General features: G+C 44.7%; 1 protein-coding gene across 2 annotated transcripts in view; it reads right to left on the bottom strand.

Moving 5' to 3' along the window:
- Positions 1-19,018, bottom strand: part of fam135a (family with sequence similarity 135 member A) — a 36,785-nt gene that overhangs the window by 9,312 nt on the left and 8,455 nt on the right. The window contains exons 5-12 of one of the 2 annotated variants that reach the window (XM_062519095.1): positions 14,191-14,330; positions 13,945-14,015; positions 13,349-13,522; positions 8,442-8,568; positions 5,365-5,518; positions 3,949-4,026; positions 2,477-2,526; positions 658-816 (exon numbers count right to left, since the gene is read on the bottom strand). In XM_062519095.1, the coding sequence (XP_062375079.1) occupies positions 658-816; positions 2,477-2,526; positions 3,949-4,026; positions 5,365-5,518; positions 8,442-8,568; positions 13,349-13,522; positions 13,945-14,015; positions 14,191-14,330 (953 nt within the window). The remainder of the gene's footprint in view (positions 1-657; positions 817-2,476; positions 2,527-3,948; positions 4,027-5,364; positions 5,519-8,441; positions 8,569-13,348; positions 13,523-13,944; positions 14,016-14,190; positions 14,331-19,018) is intronic. The other variant, XM_062519096.1, reaches the window with a different exon arrangement.

Genomic DNA, 19,018 nt, shown 5'->3' with positions numbered 1-19,018 from the left:
CTGCACATATCTCTATGCCTCCGAAGCGAGTCGACTATTGAATTTCTGTGGAGTAAGGGCGAGTTACTCTGCTGGTGCCAGCTGATTCACCTCCATAAATAGTTCTGCAGTCATTGCAAATGAATTCACATCCACCACCTCATCCACAGTAGTTGCCTCCACATATGGCACCTGTTCACACACATCCCCAAACACGGCATCCCATAATGATCTCAACTGACACACAGTAGCTAAGGAGCTGCAGGTGTCAGCGATTAGCTTCACACCCTGATCAAGCTCAGTGTCAAGGTGTGGAAAGATCCTGACTTTGACGAAACTCACACACCTCCCACAATTTTGCACGACACGATGCAGGTTTACGCAGAAGACTTCACTCCACTAGTCTAGACATAACTGGGACAATTTGCTCATTTGAGGCAGTAGTTAGGATCAAGGAGTTTTGGGTGAGAATAAATTTACATTTTAGATCAAACAAAGGAGCGAGTGTGTACTTGTGTGAGTGCAGTTTTTTTTTTATGAGTGTATTACATTGAGCTTGTTGATGGACAACATACACGGTATGCTGCTGGACATCTAAAATTTGCCCTGATCTATCTATCTATCTATCTATCTATCTATGCACGATTGAGTGTGTGTCAGAGGGAGCCTCTAACTGACCCTTAGTGTGTGGTGGTCCACGGCCAGCAGGGCGGCGATGCTCTCGTGCAGGGACACCACCTCCAGGAACTGCCCCCACAGCGCCATGAGCAGCGAGCACAGCTGGGCCAGGTTCATGTTCACCAGCTCCGCCAGCTCGTCTGGACTCTCTGCTTTCTTCTGGAGAACACGCACACACACATGCATGCATGTGTATACACACACACACGCACACAAGCACATATACGCACGCAGAGAGAGAGAGAGAGAGAGAGAGAGAGAGAGAAGAGCATAGAATTGAGCAAATATTCACAGATCTGGTGAAAGAACAAACCAACCAAATCAAATACTGCAGATCTCTTTTCGGCCACCAGGGGGCATCCCCACACAGTGAGTCACCTTGAGCAGAGGCAGTGTGTGTGTGTATGTGTGTTGCAGAGCTACTGAGATGAGCAAGATGATAAGAGAAGTGTTTGAAGGACGGAAGGAGGAAATGCGTTTTTCTTTCTTTCTTGAAATATTCATTTATCAACAACTTGTGTTATGACAGAGGCAGAAAGCATACCTTTAAAGCATACCATACCGATTCAAAACCACCCCAACCACCACAAACAGACTTGCTGAATAGTAAACAAAACATTCTAGAGTACAGCACTAGAATGGCAGCCCGGAAATCCAGACCCAAATCTACAAAAGGTTTACGGTCAAGCTATGACTAATGAAAATGGCCCAACTCGGGGCGGCACCAAGCATGCATTTGAAAATATCACTGCACGCAATTCAATAACACTATGACCAATGTTTACTGACTGATTCCGGACTTCGACGCAATTGGATAACACTACGACCAATATTTACTGACAGATTCCAAACTTCGACATTGCAGCGCGGTCCTCATTTGTTTAGCTCGCCTCTGGCCCGCCTATATCAGATAGGCCGATGTGATTGTAGCAGGTTGGCTCTAAAGACATGGATAATGAGCATCATTGCTGATAGCCAGTGAGTCTCTGAGCAGATTTAAATTGTGCTCTTTCTCTCTCTGGATCTCCAGGGAACGAGAATGGGACGTATAAAAAAATAAATAAAATAATACGAAATCCGTGAGTCAGTGTGTGTGTGCTACCTGTATTTCTGGGAGACATCCAACACGGTTTCATCCTGACTGACAGCCAGAGTGTGAACGACCCCGTGAGTGGCCCAAAATAACCCCCTTGGGCTGAGAACTGCACATCTTTCTTTCTGGGCTCAGAGTCAGACAGCCGTTGGGCTCCAAGGAGCTGTGGTGTCACGGCCCACCACCGAGCACTTGTGTCACATTAAAGACATTAGCACAGTTGGCTGTGCTCCGAAGCTAACGCTAGCCGAGCTGCAGCATCAGCAAACCTGCGCCACAGACGGCTGCTCTACATCCTAGTGAGGCGGGAAGAGAAGAGGCTGTGTGTGTGTGTGTGTGTGTGTGTGTGTTGGGGGGGGGGGGGGGGGGGGGGGGGGGTGCAACACGCATAATAAATCTGGGATAAATATTTCAGAGCTTCTCAATTTTTGATAAATACTCCCACAGACATAAAAAGAGAGCAGAGGAGAAATCTATTACTTCTCTGCTTTAACAGAAATGATAGCAGCGCTGGCTAGGCACACCGAGACTGATGCTCTCTCGTTAGATAATCAAATCACATGGCATTATCAGAGCACAATTCATATGAGGGCAACCTGCATGTCTGTCTATGACTAAAAACATGCCTCAAGAGAACTTTGTATTGTGCATATTTCATTGTTATGAATATTTATGTGAAATTGGACGTGTCTACGTTCCATCATTATGAATGGTGAGAGCACAAACCTTCACTTGGTCACAGAGTTCGGTGAGACGAGCCTCCACATCGAGTTTCTCTGGGGGGCAAAGAACACAAAGGTCATGATTCATATCGAGGTATCGAGGTGAGATTGGTTTACAACTGTAGCTGAGGGAGCAAAGGAAACATCAGAACATCAGCAGGAAACCCATTAGATTAAATACAGTGCAAGACCAGGAGGCTACAGAGACACCAGAACAGAGAGGCCCTTTCCGAAACGTGCCCCTAAACCCTAGTCCTACACACTTCCACTTTGTTTGCGCGTTCACGCGAGGGTCCGCCACATTGAGTATCATCCGAAACGAATTTTGAGTCGAGTGAAGTGCCTAGGGAGAGGGGCTACCACGCCTACAGGAGCAAGTCAGCATGGATGCTGTCTTGAAACGCAGGTGCAACCGTTTTCAAGTGTTCGTGCAGCTCGTGTATCTCCCTGCCAGTTGTTTTTTGGTCCGTATGACAGCATTTACAGACAGAAGCGTGATTTAAGCTACATTGTAACAACTCATATTTAGTTCGATACTCAGTAAAATGTGCAAGATCGTACAGAAGTAGGATGTAATATTTAAACACATCGCATTTACAGCACTTTTATAATTTGATGTTAAATAAAGCATAAAATGCAACTCCTCACTCATAGTAATGAAAGGAGAGAAGAGGGATGTATATCCTAATACACAGGGGTGTCCAGAACATCTTAATTGGCGATTTAATATATATTGCCTTCATAATTTCTATGAAACCTAATACGACGTCAATTTCCTTCTCCCTTCAAGCGCATCCGAAATGTAGCGCTGTTTTAACCCCCTAACTCTTCAATGCGAGTGTTCTCCGCACCCACGAGTGGACTTGAAAAGGAAGTTCACTCGCTAACCGAGTCGAAGTGAGTAGGGATCCGTTTCGGAAAGGGCCAGAGAGAGAAAAAGAGAGAGAGAGAGGGAGAGAGAGAAAGAAAGAAAGAAAGAAAGAAAGAAAGAAAGAAAGAAAGAGAGATGGAGAGGGATAGTTGAAAATATATCTCGATGAAGAGCTAAAGAAGGGAAGAGGAAAGAAGAGAAAACTGGGGAAAAGTCCAGAGCAGAGAGAGAGAGGGAGAGAGAGAGAGAGAGAGAGAGAGAGAGAGAGAGGGAGAGGAGAGACGAGGCATTGCCAGACATGAAGAGAAAGCCCAATACCCTAGAAACACACTGGATAAGGAAGAAGGAGGAACAGGAGAACACGAGCACAGATCTCCAGCGCCCTATCAGCAAGGAGGACTACTCATCGGAGAGAGAAGTGAAACGCCTGGAGAGGAGACGCATCGGGGGAGAGGAGAGAGAGAGAGAGAGAGAGAGGATGGAGGGAGGGAGGGAGGGGAGGACCATGAGAGGTGGAGGAGGAGGAGGAGGAGAGCAAGTCAGCGAAGGAAGAGGGGGAAGGAGAGGAGAGGGGCGGAGTGGTACGGGATGGAGGGGTAACATACCTATGGTGACGTGCCTTTGGCCGCGGGGGTAAGGTCTTCTGAGAACTCTTTCATAAAGGACTTGCATGCTGGGCTTGGCTAGTGGTGAGGATTGCACATATATAGGCACATGTTCAACGCGGCAGCTCCCTGCAGCGGGCGCTTATAATGCTCGCTAAGAGCCATTTACTGTTAGCTGGGGTTAGAGAGAGGTGCGGGGGCTGACAAACGCCCCTGCCGCAGCAGGAGCAGCAGGAGCAGGAGGAGCAGGAGGAGGAGGAGGAGCAGGAGAGGGGGTTAGTGTCTGAGGGTGATGCGTTGCTACAAGGGGAGAGACTAGTGGCTGAGGGGAGCTAGTCTACAGTTGGAAATGAAGGGCTTTAGTGGAGTCAACAGAACACGGTCAAGCACAACAACAGAAAAAAAGCTCATCGCTCATAAGGTGCAACGATTGGGCATTTGCACAACACACACAGACACTCACAGATTCACACACTCACACACACACACACACACACAAAGCACATAGTTGGATGGGTAATTCTGGTTAGGTTGAGGACCAGTAGTTGAGAAGAACAGGTTCCAGTTAGTTACTGCCTAGGTGACCAATCTTAGAAATGTACAGTTAAGGGGTTAGATGGTGAGAGGCGGGATTCATTTGAATGTTAGTAAGCAAATGGTAAAACAAAAATACAACAACAATAACAACAACAACAACAACAGCATCATTTCAAAACAAACATATTAAAACAAACAAGCTAAAAACTTGACAAGACATGTGACACCTATGAAACTGGAGGTCACTCTGACAAAGCAATACATCATCACTGATCACACACACTCAATTATAGTGGAAAAAAAAGAGAAAAACTCTCATTCTCATTTACACACAGTTCTAACTGAACGTGGGCATCAGAAAGCCAATAGCCTAGGTGCACAAAAGGCTCTTCCTGTACACTCATTTATTTCCGGTGGAAATTAAACTGTTGTAACGGCATCTTCTGTTATATTATGCTTGTTAAATCTTCCACTCTGACACTGAATATCTTGTTCAACTAATAATAACAATTTCAACACATATAAATCTTTCTTTGTCGTAACATGCTGATTCCCAGGTGCAGCATCCAAACGGGTCCGTGTAGACACTAATTGCATTACCAATAGCGGCAGGCTCAAACACACCTGGCTCCATCAGAAACACACGAGCGTAGAGAGCCTTTCCTGCACGTAGCCTATAGTACAGCTCAAGTCCCTCCCTGCAACAATCACATCCATTGACCTTCAAACCGATTCGGACTAAGCATCAGCAACAGTGCCACGCATGAAGGAACAGAAGAACATAAATGGGGGGGGGGGGCCATGAGCCGGCTAGCGCTACGAGAGCGGGGGGGTGGGGGGGTGGGGGTGGGTGGTGTTGGTGGAGGAGTGTGGGGGTACCTTGCTCCATGCGGTGGGAGGAGGGCAGGTCCTTGGTGACGGTGGAGTAGTAGGAGAAGAGGCCCTGGTAGGCCAGCAGCAGGCTGGCGCACAGGCTCTGGTGCAGGTTGAAGGCGTGCTGCAGGCAGTGGTCAGACACCAGGAACGTCTTGCCCTGGAGGAGGAGCACGAGAGCACCACACACACACACCTTATACCGACTTCACAACACACACACACCTTATACCGACTTCACAACACACAGACACACCTTATACCGACTTCACAACACACACACACCTTATACCGACTTCATAACACACTTTAAAGGAACATGCCAACTTCACAACACACTAACAATGTTTCCCCTAGAATGTTTTCCAGCAATGGTGCTAGGGTCCGTCAAGCACCCCAATTTCAACAATGACGTTGGCTGTTGTGCTTTTAGAATGTGGAAGAAGGCCTAATTGTGGTGACATTACTGATCATGTGAAGATGTTGCAGTGGTGCTAAAAATCCACCCGCCACTGCTGAATACATTGTAGGGGAGACACTGCTTTAAACTTTGGGGGCAGCCGTGGCCTACTGGTTAGGACTTTTATAATTTACATCATTGAAAGCAGGAAGTCCAACATTGAAATCCGTATTTCTTGAATCTCAAGGCAAACTGAGGGAATGATGCACGACCATTCAAAAACATGACTGGTTTTCTAAAGATACAAAGCTTAATGCTAATCGGTGAAGTGTCCCTTTAAAGGAACACGCTGACTTACGGGGAACTTCAGCGTCTGTTCCCCAGAGTGAGATAAGAGGAAACTTCCCTTCTCTTCCCGGAGTGTGCAATAACCTTGTTTGACACCATTAGCCTAGCTTAGCATAATTAACTGGAGTTTAGTTAAACCAGTTAACCTACAGCTCCCTTTTAGCATCAGGCTAGCTACAGGTTAGCTGGTGCAACCCACTTGCTTTAAGGAAAGGTACAGAACCTGCACTGTAAAAGGTATGGTACACAATTGTAAGCCAATACACCTTTTGACACATTCAGCAAATATCTCCACACACACGATTCACACCACCCTGGTGGAGCACTGGTAACATCACTGATTGGCTATCGCCTATCGGTCAACCTGGGTTTGATTTCGGGCCGCTGAGAGTCTATGACAATTTGGATAAACACGCCTGCTAAATACAGTATCAGTCGACTTTAACACTGCTGCAGCCAGTCGGAAACAGGTGTCATCAGTTAACACCCCAGAGAGTGGCAACGACTCTATTCACACCAATGTTCTATTTTAAGCCTCCAATAGTTCCCGGAAGTTAACAGCAGTACAGACTGCCAACAATGCAAGTAAATTAACATCAAGTTATAGTCAGTTTACTGGCTATTTAATAGGCTACGACATAAGGTCTGGAATTGTAATTAAAGTTATATTGTTGTAATGGTAGGTTAACCACAGTTTACACAATAAATTACATTGTGCTATTAATATTGAATATCAACGCATTTATTTGTTTTCAATCACCCAAAGTCATGGCTCTGTATCTCAACATTTTATCAGTTTTCAATGAATTCTAATCAACTGTCAAGTGTCAACCACTTTCGGGAACTTTTTGAAGTTGAATTTTGAAGCTCCAAGAGCGCAACTCTCTGTCACCTATGGAGCTCTGTGGGGAGGAGTCTATTTGATTGGCTGCTTACTTCAAACATGAGCAATCTTTAGTACCGCCAACCCCATCTTTAAAAGAACTGAGAAGAAGATTGACTTTTCGTTTCCCCATCATGTCTACAGTCAAAGGGAACTGAAATGCTGAAGTGGCAGCAAGCAACTCAAACCAAAGTTTAGACAAACTACAAAATGTTACAGAAAGTTCAATCAGTTCAATGTTCATTCCATTCCAACGGCACCAGAGCCTTCAACTCCCTCCGCCACATGAATCGCTCGATGGATTAGATAATGCTGCTGTGCCGATCAGAGACTCGGCCTGGCATGGAGCGGTGAGATTCTCACAGGCTTCGGCCTCAGGGCAAACGCGAGCCTTCACTGATGTATGTGCGTGAGTGTGTGTGTGTGTGTTTGCACGCGGTTAATATTAAAGACCAGCTCTATGGCGAGGCGAAGGGATAGGGAATATATACTGGAGTTTGTTTTTTTTCTCTCTCATTTGTTTGGTTTCTGCTGCCATTATGAAACTCTGCTCTGGCCGGCTCGAGAGCATTCTGGGTCACTAAGAGGAGAGGGTTTGTCCGTGTTCCTGCTCTCTCGCTCTCGCTCTCGCTCTCGCATCTTCCCGTACACCCTGTCCACAGCATCAGAGCCGCCGCTGCTGCTGCCGCAATGTTACATCATATGTTCCAACCAAAACGAGGTCTTGGACGAGTAGCCCGTCGAACGAAAACTTCAAAAATAACACTGCGCTGGTTATTCCAAGTGAATGGATTGAACTGAGACCTTCAGTGATGATACTCATGTGTGTGGATCACTCTGAGAGAACCTTCTGATGTTCAAAACAACAAAAATCTATTCAAATTTTCCCTAATGAGATGTCTATTTTTAGGCCTTGTGTGATCCTAAAAACCCTACCCTACCAAAAATAATCGTTTCCCAGTTAACACATGCTTAACACTCATCAGTGGTATCTGTAAATTGCCTCAATGATATCAGCAAGCAAAATGTCCTGATGGCCTTCTAGGCTCAAGCTTCTTGTTTGACACAGTGGCTGAATCTTCCAAAGCTTCCTGGTCATTAGGAACTTCCATTGTCAGCAAAGCTAAATGCTAACTGCTGTACTGGGGGGTATTCCAAGTTCATGGTCTAGAGCAGAGGTCACTAATAGGCCGACTGTGGTCTGGGTCTGGACCCTGGACCCATAACCTAAATTATTGAGATTTTCAGTAACTGGACCTCACTGATATTGAATTGAACACATTTGCCTAGAGCCTTTAAATAGCAGAGGCGTACAGCTCCATCACAAGAAAGCCAAAGGGCTCTTCTCTGACCTAACTTACTCGTGTTTGTCACTTAATCATTTATAATTGGTCGCAGTGGCTCCTGTTGCTGTGACTGGCTACAGAATACAGGCTGCTGAACTGGACTTACATCAGGGGATAACTGCTTGACATAGTTGCTACCAAACACCACATTCTCCAGAGGGGGGATGAGGGAGTCTTTGCTCTGTGCCGGAGCGTTTCGGTTCAGCCATGTACTCTTCACATGCCGGGGAAAGCTGCGCGGAAACACACACACACACACACACACACAAAGACAGAAAGATCAGCACAACAGACCCAGAAGCAAAGGGTTGTAAACTGGCATCATTTGCCAGAAGACGAATAACAGTACATGATAAAATACCACAAGGACAATAAAAGCTATTCATTCTCGTAAGACAGATTTCAAGAGGCATTTTTCCAGGAACACTGACAAAAACAGGCCTGAGAGTTTAAGAAAACAGCCTGTGCATTTCAAAGGCAAACACTTGCTGACTCCAACAAACTTGCATTTGCAGATTAAAACAAATCCCTTCTATACGCATGAGGTCTACAATGGGCGTACGCTACTACAGTGTCTTCTTTCTGAATCCTGCTGACACAGATTCTTGGTCAAAACAACTGTCAGACAAATACAAGGGTGTAATAGTGTGTTCAAAACACTCAAATTATACACTGCTTCTTTTAACCACCGTTTCCCTGTGGAAGCATGTTTAATCACACTACTCAACAACAATCTGTAGGCTACACCTGTCCACAAATTGGCTCTTGTGTGTTATGAAACAAACATTCAATACAACACAGGTGTAAGACCACTGTTCCCTCTAAGCTGCGCGCGTGCGCGGATGCGCAGGCCAGTCGAAGTGGCCGCGCAACAGACTTTTCAGACCGCGCATATTTTTCAGACCGCACAAACTATTTTTTTTTTTCAGGGGTTAAAAATGTGACTATGAAACGCGATGTAGCCTAGTTAACAAACATTTAAAATACTGACATGTCTGACAACCAAGTCGGATGTAGACAACGTTACAAACAAAGTATTCTTAAGGCTCTTGGCGGGTACCATGACGAAAAGAAAGGCTGAGCAGGTGCTCCAGAAAAAGGTCTGCCTAACATTTAAAAATGAGTGGCTAGATGAAATAGTCCAAACTGACACAAAAGATGGTCCAGGTAGGATAAAACTTTCAGAGATATTAACATATTTGCTCGGAGGCAAAAGCGAAAGGGGAGTTCGCTAGTGGTAAAACTTTGTCCGAGTGGAAGCTTGATTAAAGCAGGGGTGCTACGGCCCGTCACGCACTTTAATGCAGCCCGCCGAGCATGCATTAGTTTATCATAGATTTTGCCCGATAGGTTATCATTGGCTGTTCGCTATTTTTCCCAGCAACAGCGTTGGTAAACGTTACAGCAAACTGCTTTACACTATTCTTAGAGAACGTTTGCAATGTCAATGTCAAAACAGCATGTTACATAGAGATTATACTCTTTATAATCTCCATTGCAATAGCTCTAATTTACGTTATGTTACTCATTTGATTGGGAACGCGTTTGAGCGTGCACAAAAGGGATCCAGCTGGCTTGTCATTGTTGATAACTGATATCTCCATTTTATAAGAAACGTTTAAGAGAAAAACGCAAAGAGTAATGCACTCCTGAGCATTATAATAGAAGGCCATAGGCACAGCAGAGTGCGCCGGCAAGAGTCTTAAAGTGACAGTGCACCATTATAAATGAATTAAACAGCATCATATTAACCGTCTTTAACAAAATTACTTTCTCATTATTGTCATGTAAATTATATATATATATATACAGTGCCTATAGAAAGTCATCATACCCTTTTGAAATAGTTACTTTTTTTGTCTTACAGCCTGAAATCAAAACCCATTTTTAAAAAAATCTTTTCCAGTTTTATTGACAAATTTAGCTGTACAACATCAAAATAATGAAAAAAAAGTAAACAGTTCTGAAAATTAATAAAAAATGAAAAACTAGAATAACAGGGTTGGAAAAGTCATCATACCCCTGACTTAATACTTTGTAAAGCTTCCTTTTGCTTTCATTACAGCCATCAATCTGTTTGGATATGTCTCTATTATAGCTTTGAACACCTAGATAGGGGAATATTTGCCCAATTTTCCGTACAGAAATGTTAAAATTTAGTCAAATTCTGTAGGGCAGGGGTCGGCAATTAAGTTTGGCCTCGGGCCAGATATTTTCCGAGCCATTACAGAGCGGGCCACAAGTTCACAACCAAAACAATGGCTAATTTAATTAATTAATATCGGAGGAGGTAAAAATGATAGCCGCTCTTGAAATGACAGAGCAGAGACATTCAAGCAGGCTGATGTAGGTTAAATTTGTCGACTGGTCATTGGGGGCGCTATTATATGCCTGTGTCTTTAAAAAATAATAATAAAAAACACCAGAAAAACATTTCCACGCGTTGCTGTTAGCTGTCAAAAAATGGCACAATGAAAAAATCTGAAGAGAAAAGTTAACAGCGAAAACAGGATCTTTAATGATGAATGGACAGAGAACTATGCCTTCATCCTCCCTAATTGTATTAATGCAAAGCCCACATGCCTGATCTGTAACAACTAACGAGGGTTTCTCTGCATGCAAAGAGTACAAGACGGCACCACGAAAGTAAGCATGCTAATTTAAAGGTTGCGTTCCTAAATAACACGCACGCTATTAATGTTTGAAACTCGTGTTTTACTTTTCACAGTTCTATGTGCGTAAATTGCCTGTTTGATGTCAGGCCTGTTTAAAAGAAGTCGTGTTTTAATTATCACCATAAGCCTATGTCCGTTGTTTGAATGACAACATGTGTTTTAGGGACTAGCTTGGCATTTTAGAACCAGCGCTGTCCACTGACTTCATTTTGATTTTGCATGTTGTGCGTTCACGCTGCACCTCGCTGCGTGCTTCACTCGTATTCAGATGAGACAAATATCTAAGCATTTAGATTGATTGAAATTCTTCTGTTCTGGAAAGTTACGTTTCAAAATAAAGAGCATGTTTGAGACTGGCAGTCCGATTTTTAAAAAGTTTTTTTTTTTTTTTCATTCTCTGGTTCAAAAGATCTCACGGGCCAGATGTTTTTCGCTTGCGGGCCGCATCTGGCCCACGGGCCGCCTATTGCCGACCACTGCTGTAGGGAATGGCGATGGACTGCTCTCTTCAAGTCAATCCACATATTTTCTATAGTATTTAAGTCAGGGCTCTGACTTTGCCACTCAAGGATATTCACCATCCTATCCTTAAGCCACTGCTTTGTTCTTTTGGCAGTATGTTTAGGATTATTGTCGTGTTGGAAGGCGAATGACCTCCCCATCCTCAGCTGTCTAGGAGAGGGACGCAGGTTTTCCTTAAGAATGTGGGTGTATTTGGCAGCATCCATTTTCCCTTCTATCCTGACCAATTGCCCAGTTCCCGCTGAAAAGAAACATCCCCACAACATAATGTTGCCCCAACCATGCTTCACACTAGGTATGGTGTGTTTTGGGTGGTGTACTGTGTTGGTTTTCGCCAAACATTGCGCTTGGAGTTCAGTGCAAAAACACATCTGGAATATTCTGCTACCATGTGGAAAAAGCTTATATGGTCAGATGAGACTAAGATCGAACTTTTTGGAGACTAAGATTGAAGTTTTTGGACTGAGCTCCAGGCGCTAACCAAACACAGTATACACACCCAAACACACCATACCTACTTTGAAGCATGGTGGGGGCAACATTATGTTTTGGGGATGTTTCTCTTCAGCGGGGACTGGGCAATTGGTCAGGATAGAAGGGAAAATGGATGCTGCCAAGTACACCAAAATTCTTGAGGAAAACCTGCGTCCCTCTCCTAAACAGCTGAGGATGGGGAGGTCATTCGCCTTCCAACACGACAAAAATCCTAAACATACTGCCAAAAGAACAAAGCAGTGGCTTAAGGATAGGATGGTGAATATCCTTGAGTGGCAAAGTCAGAGCCCTGACTTAAATCCTATAGAAAATATGTGGATTGACTTGAAGAGAGCAGTCCATCGCCATTCCCTACAGAATTTGACTAAATTTTAACATTTCTGCACGGAAAATTGGGCAAATATTCCCCTATCTAGGTGTGCAAAGCTATGATAGAGACATATCCAAACAGATTGATGGCTGTAATGAAAGCAAAAGGAAGTTTTACAAAGTATTAAGTCAGGGGTATGATGACTTTTCCAACCCTGTTATTCTAGTTTTTAATTTTTTATTAATTTTCAGAACTGTTGACTTTTTTTTCATTATTTTGATGTTGTACAGCTACATTTGTAAATAAAACTGGAAAAGATTTTTTTTTAAAATGGGTTTTGATTTCAGGCTGTAAGACAAAAAAAGTAACTATTTCAAAAGGGTATGATAACTTTCTATAGGCACTGTATATATATATATATATATATATATATATATATAAACGTTTATATATATGGGGGGGGGGACACATGGTCATTTTTGGCAGGTCGCGTGGTTGCGAATTGCTCACAGCGGTAAAACCTGCGCTCAGAAAAAAAATGTTTTGCTCAGTGCTGAAAAAAATTAGAGGGAACATTGTGTAAGACATACGTACACTCATTTAAAAGCAAAGCTTGCTGTGACAAGAGTGCAATCACTTGAGTATGCATTCTGAAAGCAGCAGGTTTAGTATACTGGTGGAGACCCAGGTCCGAGCCTTTCTCCGTCCACTACACTTGGCATTCATAAATGTGGGTGTGAGCAGTGGCTACACTCAAAATCTCATCTCAAATCTCAACTCGTGTACACTGGCTTTCTAGTGTTTTTGCTTTACCCGGCTTATACATTGATTTTGCTAAATGTCTTCCCCTATGAGGTTAATACAGGGGGGGCATTAATATGGTGCTAAAATGGTTTTGTTTCTTTTAACTTGCTTAAAACACTGTCCTGCGGCTTATACACAATGCGGCTTATATGCGGGAAATTACTGTAGTATTTGTGCTTTACAACGGCCTCCGTGCATCCGACTGACCTGATGAGGGGCTGGTGCAGGGCCACTAGGGAGGCGTGTACCACCGCGGAGATGACGGACAGGTGGAAATAGTCGAACATGACGTTGATATGCTGATGGATGCCTCGCTGGAGGCTAAAGTGCAGGCGCAGTGTCCGGCTGCTGATGCTTTGCAGGGTCCCAGGGTCCTCAGGCCTGGAGGGAGGTAAGGAGGGAGGGAGAGAGAGAGAGAGAGAGAGAGAGAGAGAGAGAGAGAAAGAGCGGGGGGGGGGGGGTGTTGTGACATGAGACACACTGAAAGAACAAGCTTGCTTATCAGAGGTCTTTTCTGTTTTCTATCCATCTTGTAAATGCTCTAAGGGGAATAAGTTAGAATACAGATTCACTGACATGAATTCAAGAGAACAGGAATGTACCTGAAGATGGTGGACACATAGGTGTGAGAAATACCTCCGGCTGACCTCAATCAGTCAACATTTAATCTCCACACCCAAACCTTAACCAAGCCATGAACACAACCACTCTCTCAACCCACATACCTTACACCATACTTGAAGAAAGGAAGGGGGGGGGGGGGGGGGGGCATAAAGAATACAAAAAAGCTCTGGGATACATACGAGTAGTCTCCGTCTGTGAAGTACAGCTCCAGAATGAGCTGGAAGTCCATGTCGTTTAGGGAGTCCTCCACCTGGTGGGTGAAGTGAAAGACAGACACTCAAACAGGGTCTGATTGGGCATCTCTGTCAGACCACCCATTGCTACAAACTCACTAGCAAAACCAACACAAGCATTGAGGAAGAGGCACAACATGGGGCTTTTCCAGTTTATCTCTACAACAAGCACAAAACACATGACCACATTACCTTTCTCTCGTCCAGAAGCATCATGACTTTGAAGATGAGCACGTCGTTGACCACTATCTCCTCGTTCTTGTAGAGAATCTGGAAGGTCTTGCTGCAGACGACGTCATCTTGAACACTGGCAGGGAAGGCCAAGTCTGACCCTGGTGGGAGATAAAGGGTCACTTGTCAAATACAGAATCCTGCGGACACCACCTCCACACCGCTCCTCTGCAGCTCCCTGATGCAATTAGGAACTCACAAGCAGCTGGCACTGTCTGCACAACACTCTCGGAATGTTTGGAATCAACTTTTGGAATCAACTTTTGATCCATAAACTGAACACTGACAGACAGGCAAGCTGATCTCTGGGTTAATGACATTTCCCCTGTTGAATGGACAAAGATGATGCACTATGGGTGACATAATTTTTCTAGAAGTCAAACTCAAGCAATTGAGTTTGTTATTACACACAAATAACAAAATAAGCTTTGAAATGATATCGCTCTCCCAGCATCTTACACAATCTGAAGATTATAGACACAAATAAAATAAAACATTAAGAGAAATAAATACATTTTTCTCTCAGGCTACTTGTAATGATTTTTCTTCAGTATTTCACAGGAATCCAGGAAACACAACAGGTCTGAAACACCCAGTTCAAGAGAAATATTTCATTGTTTCAAATATCTGTTTGATGTGAGAAGCCTTTGATGATCATGACTGTGATAAGCTCTCAAAACTTTGGGTATGAACATTACCAACAAATGCATCACACAGAGTAGCAAAGATGTATGTGTATATGGGTGTGGGTGTGTGTGTGTGTGTGTGTGTGTGTGTGTGTGTGTACGTGGTGTGTGTGTGTGATATATATAATCTTCATTCCCAGTCTTCTAATAATATGGTTTCACAAATAGTAATTAGACCCTTTCAGAGTGCAGCATAGTCGCTGTTCCCATTTCCGCCAGAACTTCAGACCAGAACAGTTTAGAGCTCGAATATACTGCAATCAGTAGAAGCTTGCAATTATTCAAACCTTTTAGCTTATAAATGTTAAAGGTTACAGCACTTTTTGCAAACTTGCCCCAAGAGTGCTTTTTTTGTGTGAGGTTTCATATCAAGAGCTTCCAACATCTTTGAGAAAGGAGCCGACACTACGGTACGTGCTTAGCGCTGATCTCAAGGTTAAGGAACAGATTGTTATGCAATAAATCACCTGCTCATCAAGCAGCACATTTGAATCTGAATTTGAATTGTTTTGCTACCCATCACCCTTTGGCTTTCCCAAGGACACCATCGCTACGGATTATGCTGCAATCAAATCAATCACTCGTGAATGTAAATTCAAAGTTCTACTGGCTTGCAAGTGTTTGTCAGTATTCTTGGCTTTTTCACACCCCACCAAGTTAATAATAACATTAATCTATTCACAAGCATGATCTTTGCTCTTGGTTCAGTGGGCAGAAAACACTGGTTTCCTCAAATTGGCTATCTCAAAAAACAAAACTAATCATCAGTTTAGCTGACAAAGTTACCAGAATTCATACCGCACGGGACTTGATACAAAAGATTAATCTGCGAAAGAGACGATATGCCAGCGTAATGCGCAGACACACAATTCAGCGATTTACATGCTTTGTGACGCTTTTATGCAATGACCTGCATTTCACCCAAGCAAAACTGTGGTCTGTGAGCATCGACAAACAGGAGCCTTTTGCTGTAGATGATGCAGCCGAGATAAGGGCACGGCATTGTTGTCGTTTCACCTCGGCTGCTTGCCTGCCATCTGCTCTCTGTGGCCCGGCCTGAGCTGAGCAGAGCAGAGCAGAGCTGGGCTGAGCAGCGTTGAGCTGAGCGGAGCGTGCCAGGCCATAGACGACCGCCCGAACAAAAGGCCACTCTGTGAGACGAGCGCCGACGGAGAGCCGGGGCGAGGGGCTAACACAATGAACGTCAATACCGATGCACGGAGCGTCTTCAGCGCCACCAGTGAAGGCCGTTTCACAACCTCTGCGAGCAGGAGGAGGGGGCACCAGTAGGAGCCCGCGGAGCGGTTGGCAAATAACATGGGCGTTACAAGTTTGCTCTCACCGTCTAGCTCTGTGCCAAACCGGATGTGTCAGCACTTCAGCATCAATCAAGACTCATCATGTTCTGAGCCATCAGGAGCCACAAACTCTCAGGGCTGATTGCCTCTTTGATTGCCTTTATTCCCTCCATTACCTAAATGCACATTCACCACCTCGGTCAGCATCGGCCCGTGGAAAGGCGGCTGGTACTCTTGCCTCCGGGGCCTATGTGCACGCCGGCCCATCCACTGGTCCATTTGGTGCAGGACTGCAGCCAACGTCTCGGGGCAACATGCACGGACGCAGGAGGTTTCAACTGAAGCTGAACGCGTTTACAGAACACTTTAGGCTACGAAAGAGAAAGAGAGAGAGAGAGAGAGAGAGAGAGAGAGAGAGAGAGAGAGAGAGAGAGAGAGAGAGGGAGAGAGAGAGAGAGAGAGAGAGAGAGAAAGAGGGGGAGGGGGGAAACATGTTGTGGCAATGACTCAGACAAAAGATCTAGAGAGAGCAAAGAAGTTCAGCAGAGTGCGACAGGACGGTGCAGGGGCTTGCTTGCATCTACCAGTGGCCTTAGTGGGAACGAGCTGAAGTAAACGCAAAGGTATGCACAGCGGCAGCAACCGGGAGGAAAGGGGGGAAACAAAACACAAATCTCTGTTGCGTGCCCTCCCTGCCATTTGAGACCTCTGCAAAGGAGGACTGAATATGTGGATTGAGCTTATCGGTGGGAGCACACCGAATGGAATGCCTTGCACCAGCATAATCTGACTGTTTGTTTGACTGGCTGGCAGGCGGTTACCACTGCATTAGGCAGCCCGACAGCACACATGCAGAGACAGACAAATGTCACTGTTCACGTGCAGTCTGGCCCAGCCAGTCAATAGCGGGGCTAAGCTACTGCTCCACCGAGCAACCTCTCTCCAGCGCACATTTCTCAAGCTATTAAACAAGTTCAAAGCATTCAAAATGGACACATAATCTAATTCCTGTAATGCTTTGTAATCCCTCCAAATTCAAATTTAACTTATTACCATACAAAGCAGTCACGCATCTCCAGCTGAGAGCAACAAAGCCTTACTTATGCTCCACTTGCACAACCACAAAGAGGGGCTTAAAAACAGAAAGTGAAAAAAAAAAAAAAAGAAAACAGAAATGAAATTTGAGGAGTCATTTAAGTGTCCATAAGGTGGGGAGGGGACAGGCGGTGTAGGCTCCATCCCCACTGAGGGCACCCTACGGAGAAGTGACCCGTTTCGAGCGGCAGCCGAGACCTTCTGGAACGATCCGCTGCCCACTGTTCTGCCCCCTTGCTCCGCAAGGCACGGCCAGGTGTGCGCCTGTTACCCACATGCCCACCTTGGGCCAGGGAAACAGATGGCACACACGTAGCGTGCACTCACGCGGGCAAAGTTTTGTTTGCCAACAATGAGAACTACATGAAAGAGAGAATAACGATTTTACAAGCCATATGCCCCTGGGGCACTACAAATCACAAGCTCCACTGGCAGACCGACATCCAACAGTATTGCATTTCATTATTGCAGCCCCCATGCCACTACTATAAAATACTCAACTGCAGACTTAGCAAGGCCTACAAACCGACATGAAGTCGCTCTTCAGATTTCTCGTTTTGATCAGCTACATCCAGAGATGTGGCAAGGACCGCTATGACGCTCAGATGAAAGGCATCATCATTAAAGCAGCTCAGTGCAAAGAACTATCCACTGAGCAGAAGTGAAAATAAAAATAAATAAACATATAAAAACACTGCTCTCTACTCTGTACTTATTCATACACACAACCAATGCGGTATCCTGTCTTCAGCCATACTAGCTCAACCAAAGAAAATGACACTCAGAGACACAAGACATGGTCTCTGCAAAAATTCTGATCACAGTTCACTTAACCAGAATGGCAGAGTGTCAGATGCATGTCCCTCATACAAAAGGACCACACTGCTGGACTGACTACCCGTAATTTCCCGACTATTAGCCGCGGCTTATACATTGATTTTGCAAAATTTCTTCAGCTATGAGGTTAATACAGGGGGGCAGTTAATATGGTGTTAATATGGTTTTGTTTCTTTTAACTTGCATAAAACACTGCCCTGCGGCTTATACACAATGCGGCTTATATGGGGGAAATTACTGTAAGCTGCCCAGATGAGTGAATAGTGAAGCCAAAGCAATATCTAAATGCCTGGCTGCGCTGGCAGGCCGGTGGCAAGCGAAGATAAACTACAGATGGAGGTCAATCATTTACCTTCCTCCAGAAGCATTTCCTCAGTATCAAGGAAGTGTCAGGCCATTACACGCATACCTCTGATAACACTTCACTGGAAGCACACGCCTGTAAATTCCCAGACATGGCCAGCTATCACCTGAACAAACAAACCCTACACACCCCACAGCAATTACGAATCAATACTGACATTCTGACTAAATGCTGATACTGGGTGTGAAAACGTACTAAGTGTCATGTTTTTTGACACTTAGATCTTATGCGTATGCTTACAGTACATCTTGTGACTAAACTCCTGAACCAACCTGAACCGACAGGAATATGAAGTGCGCTGTACAGGAAACGACTCTGATGATACTGTAAACATTGTAAAAACAAATTGGCCAGACATGCCAGTCATAAGAACTTGCGTCTCTCCAGTGTTTCCTGGGGATTACAGAACATCAATGTCAACATCTCTGACTCAGCTGCTATTGCCACTATTATGCAATCAATGCACACACAGGGGTAGACTTTGGCAACAAGTGCTAACAAGCCGTTTG

This window comes from Sardina pilchardus, chromosome 18 (genome assembly GCF_963854185.1).
Source record: "Sardina pilchardus chromosome 18, fSarPil1.1, whole genome shotgun sequence".
NCBI lineage: Eukaryota > Metazoa > Chordata > Actinopteri > Clupeiformes > Clupeidae > Sardina > Sardina pilchardus.
Note: the sequence above shows the minus strand (reverse complement) of the source record. Positions and strands in the feature narration are given on the sequence as shown.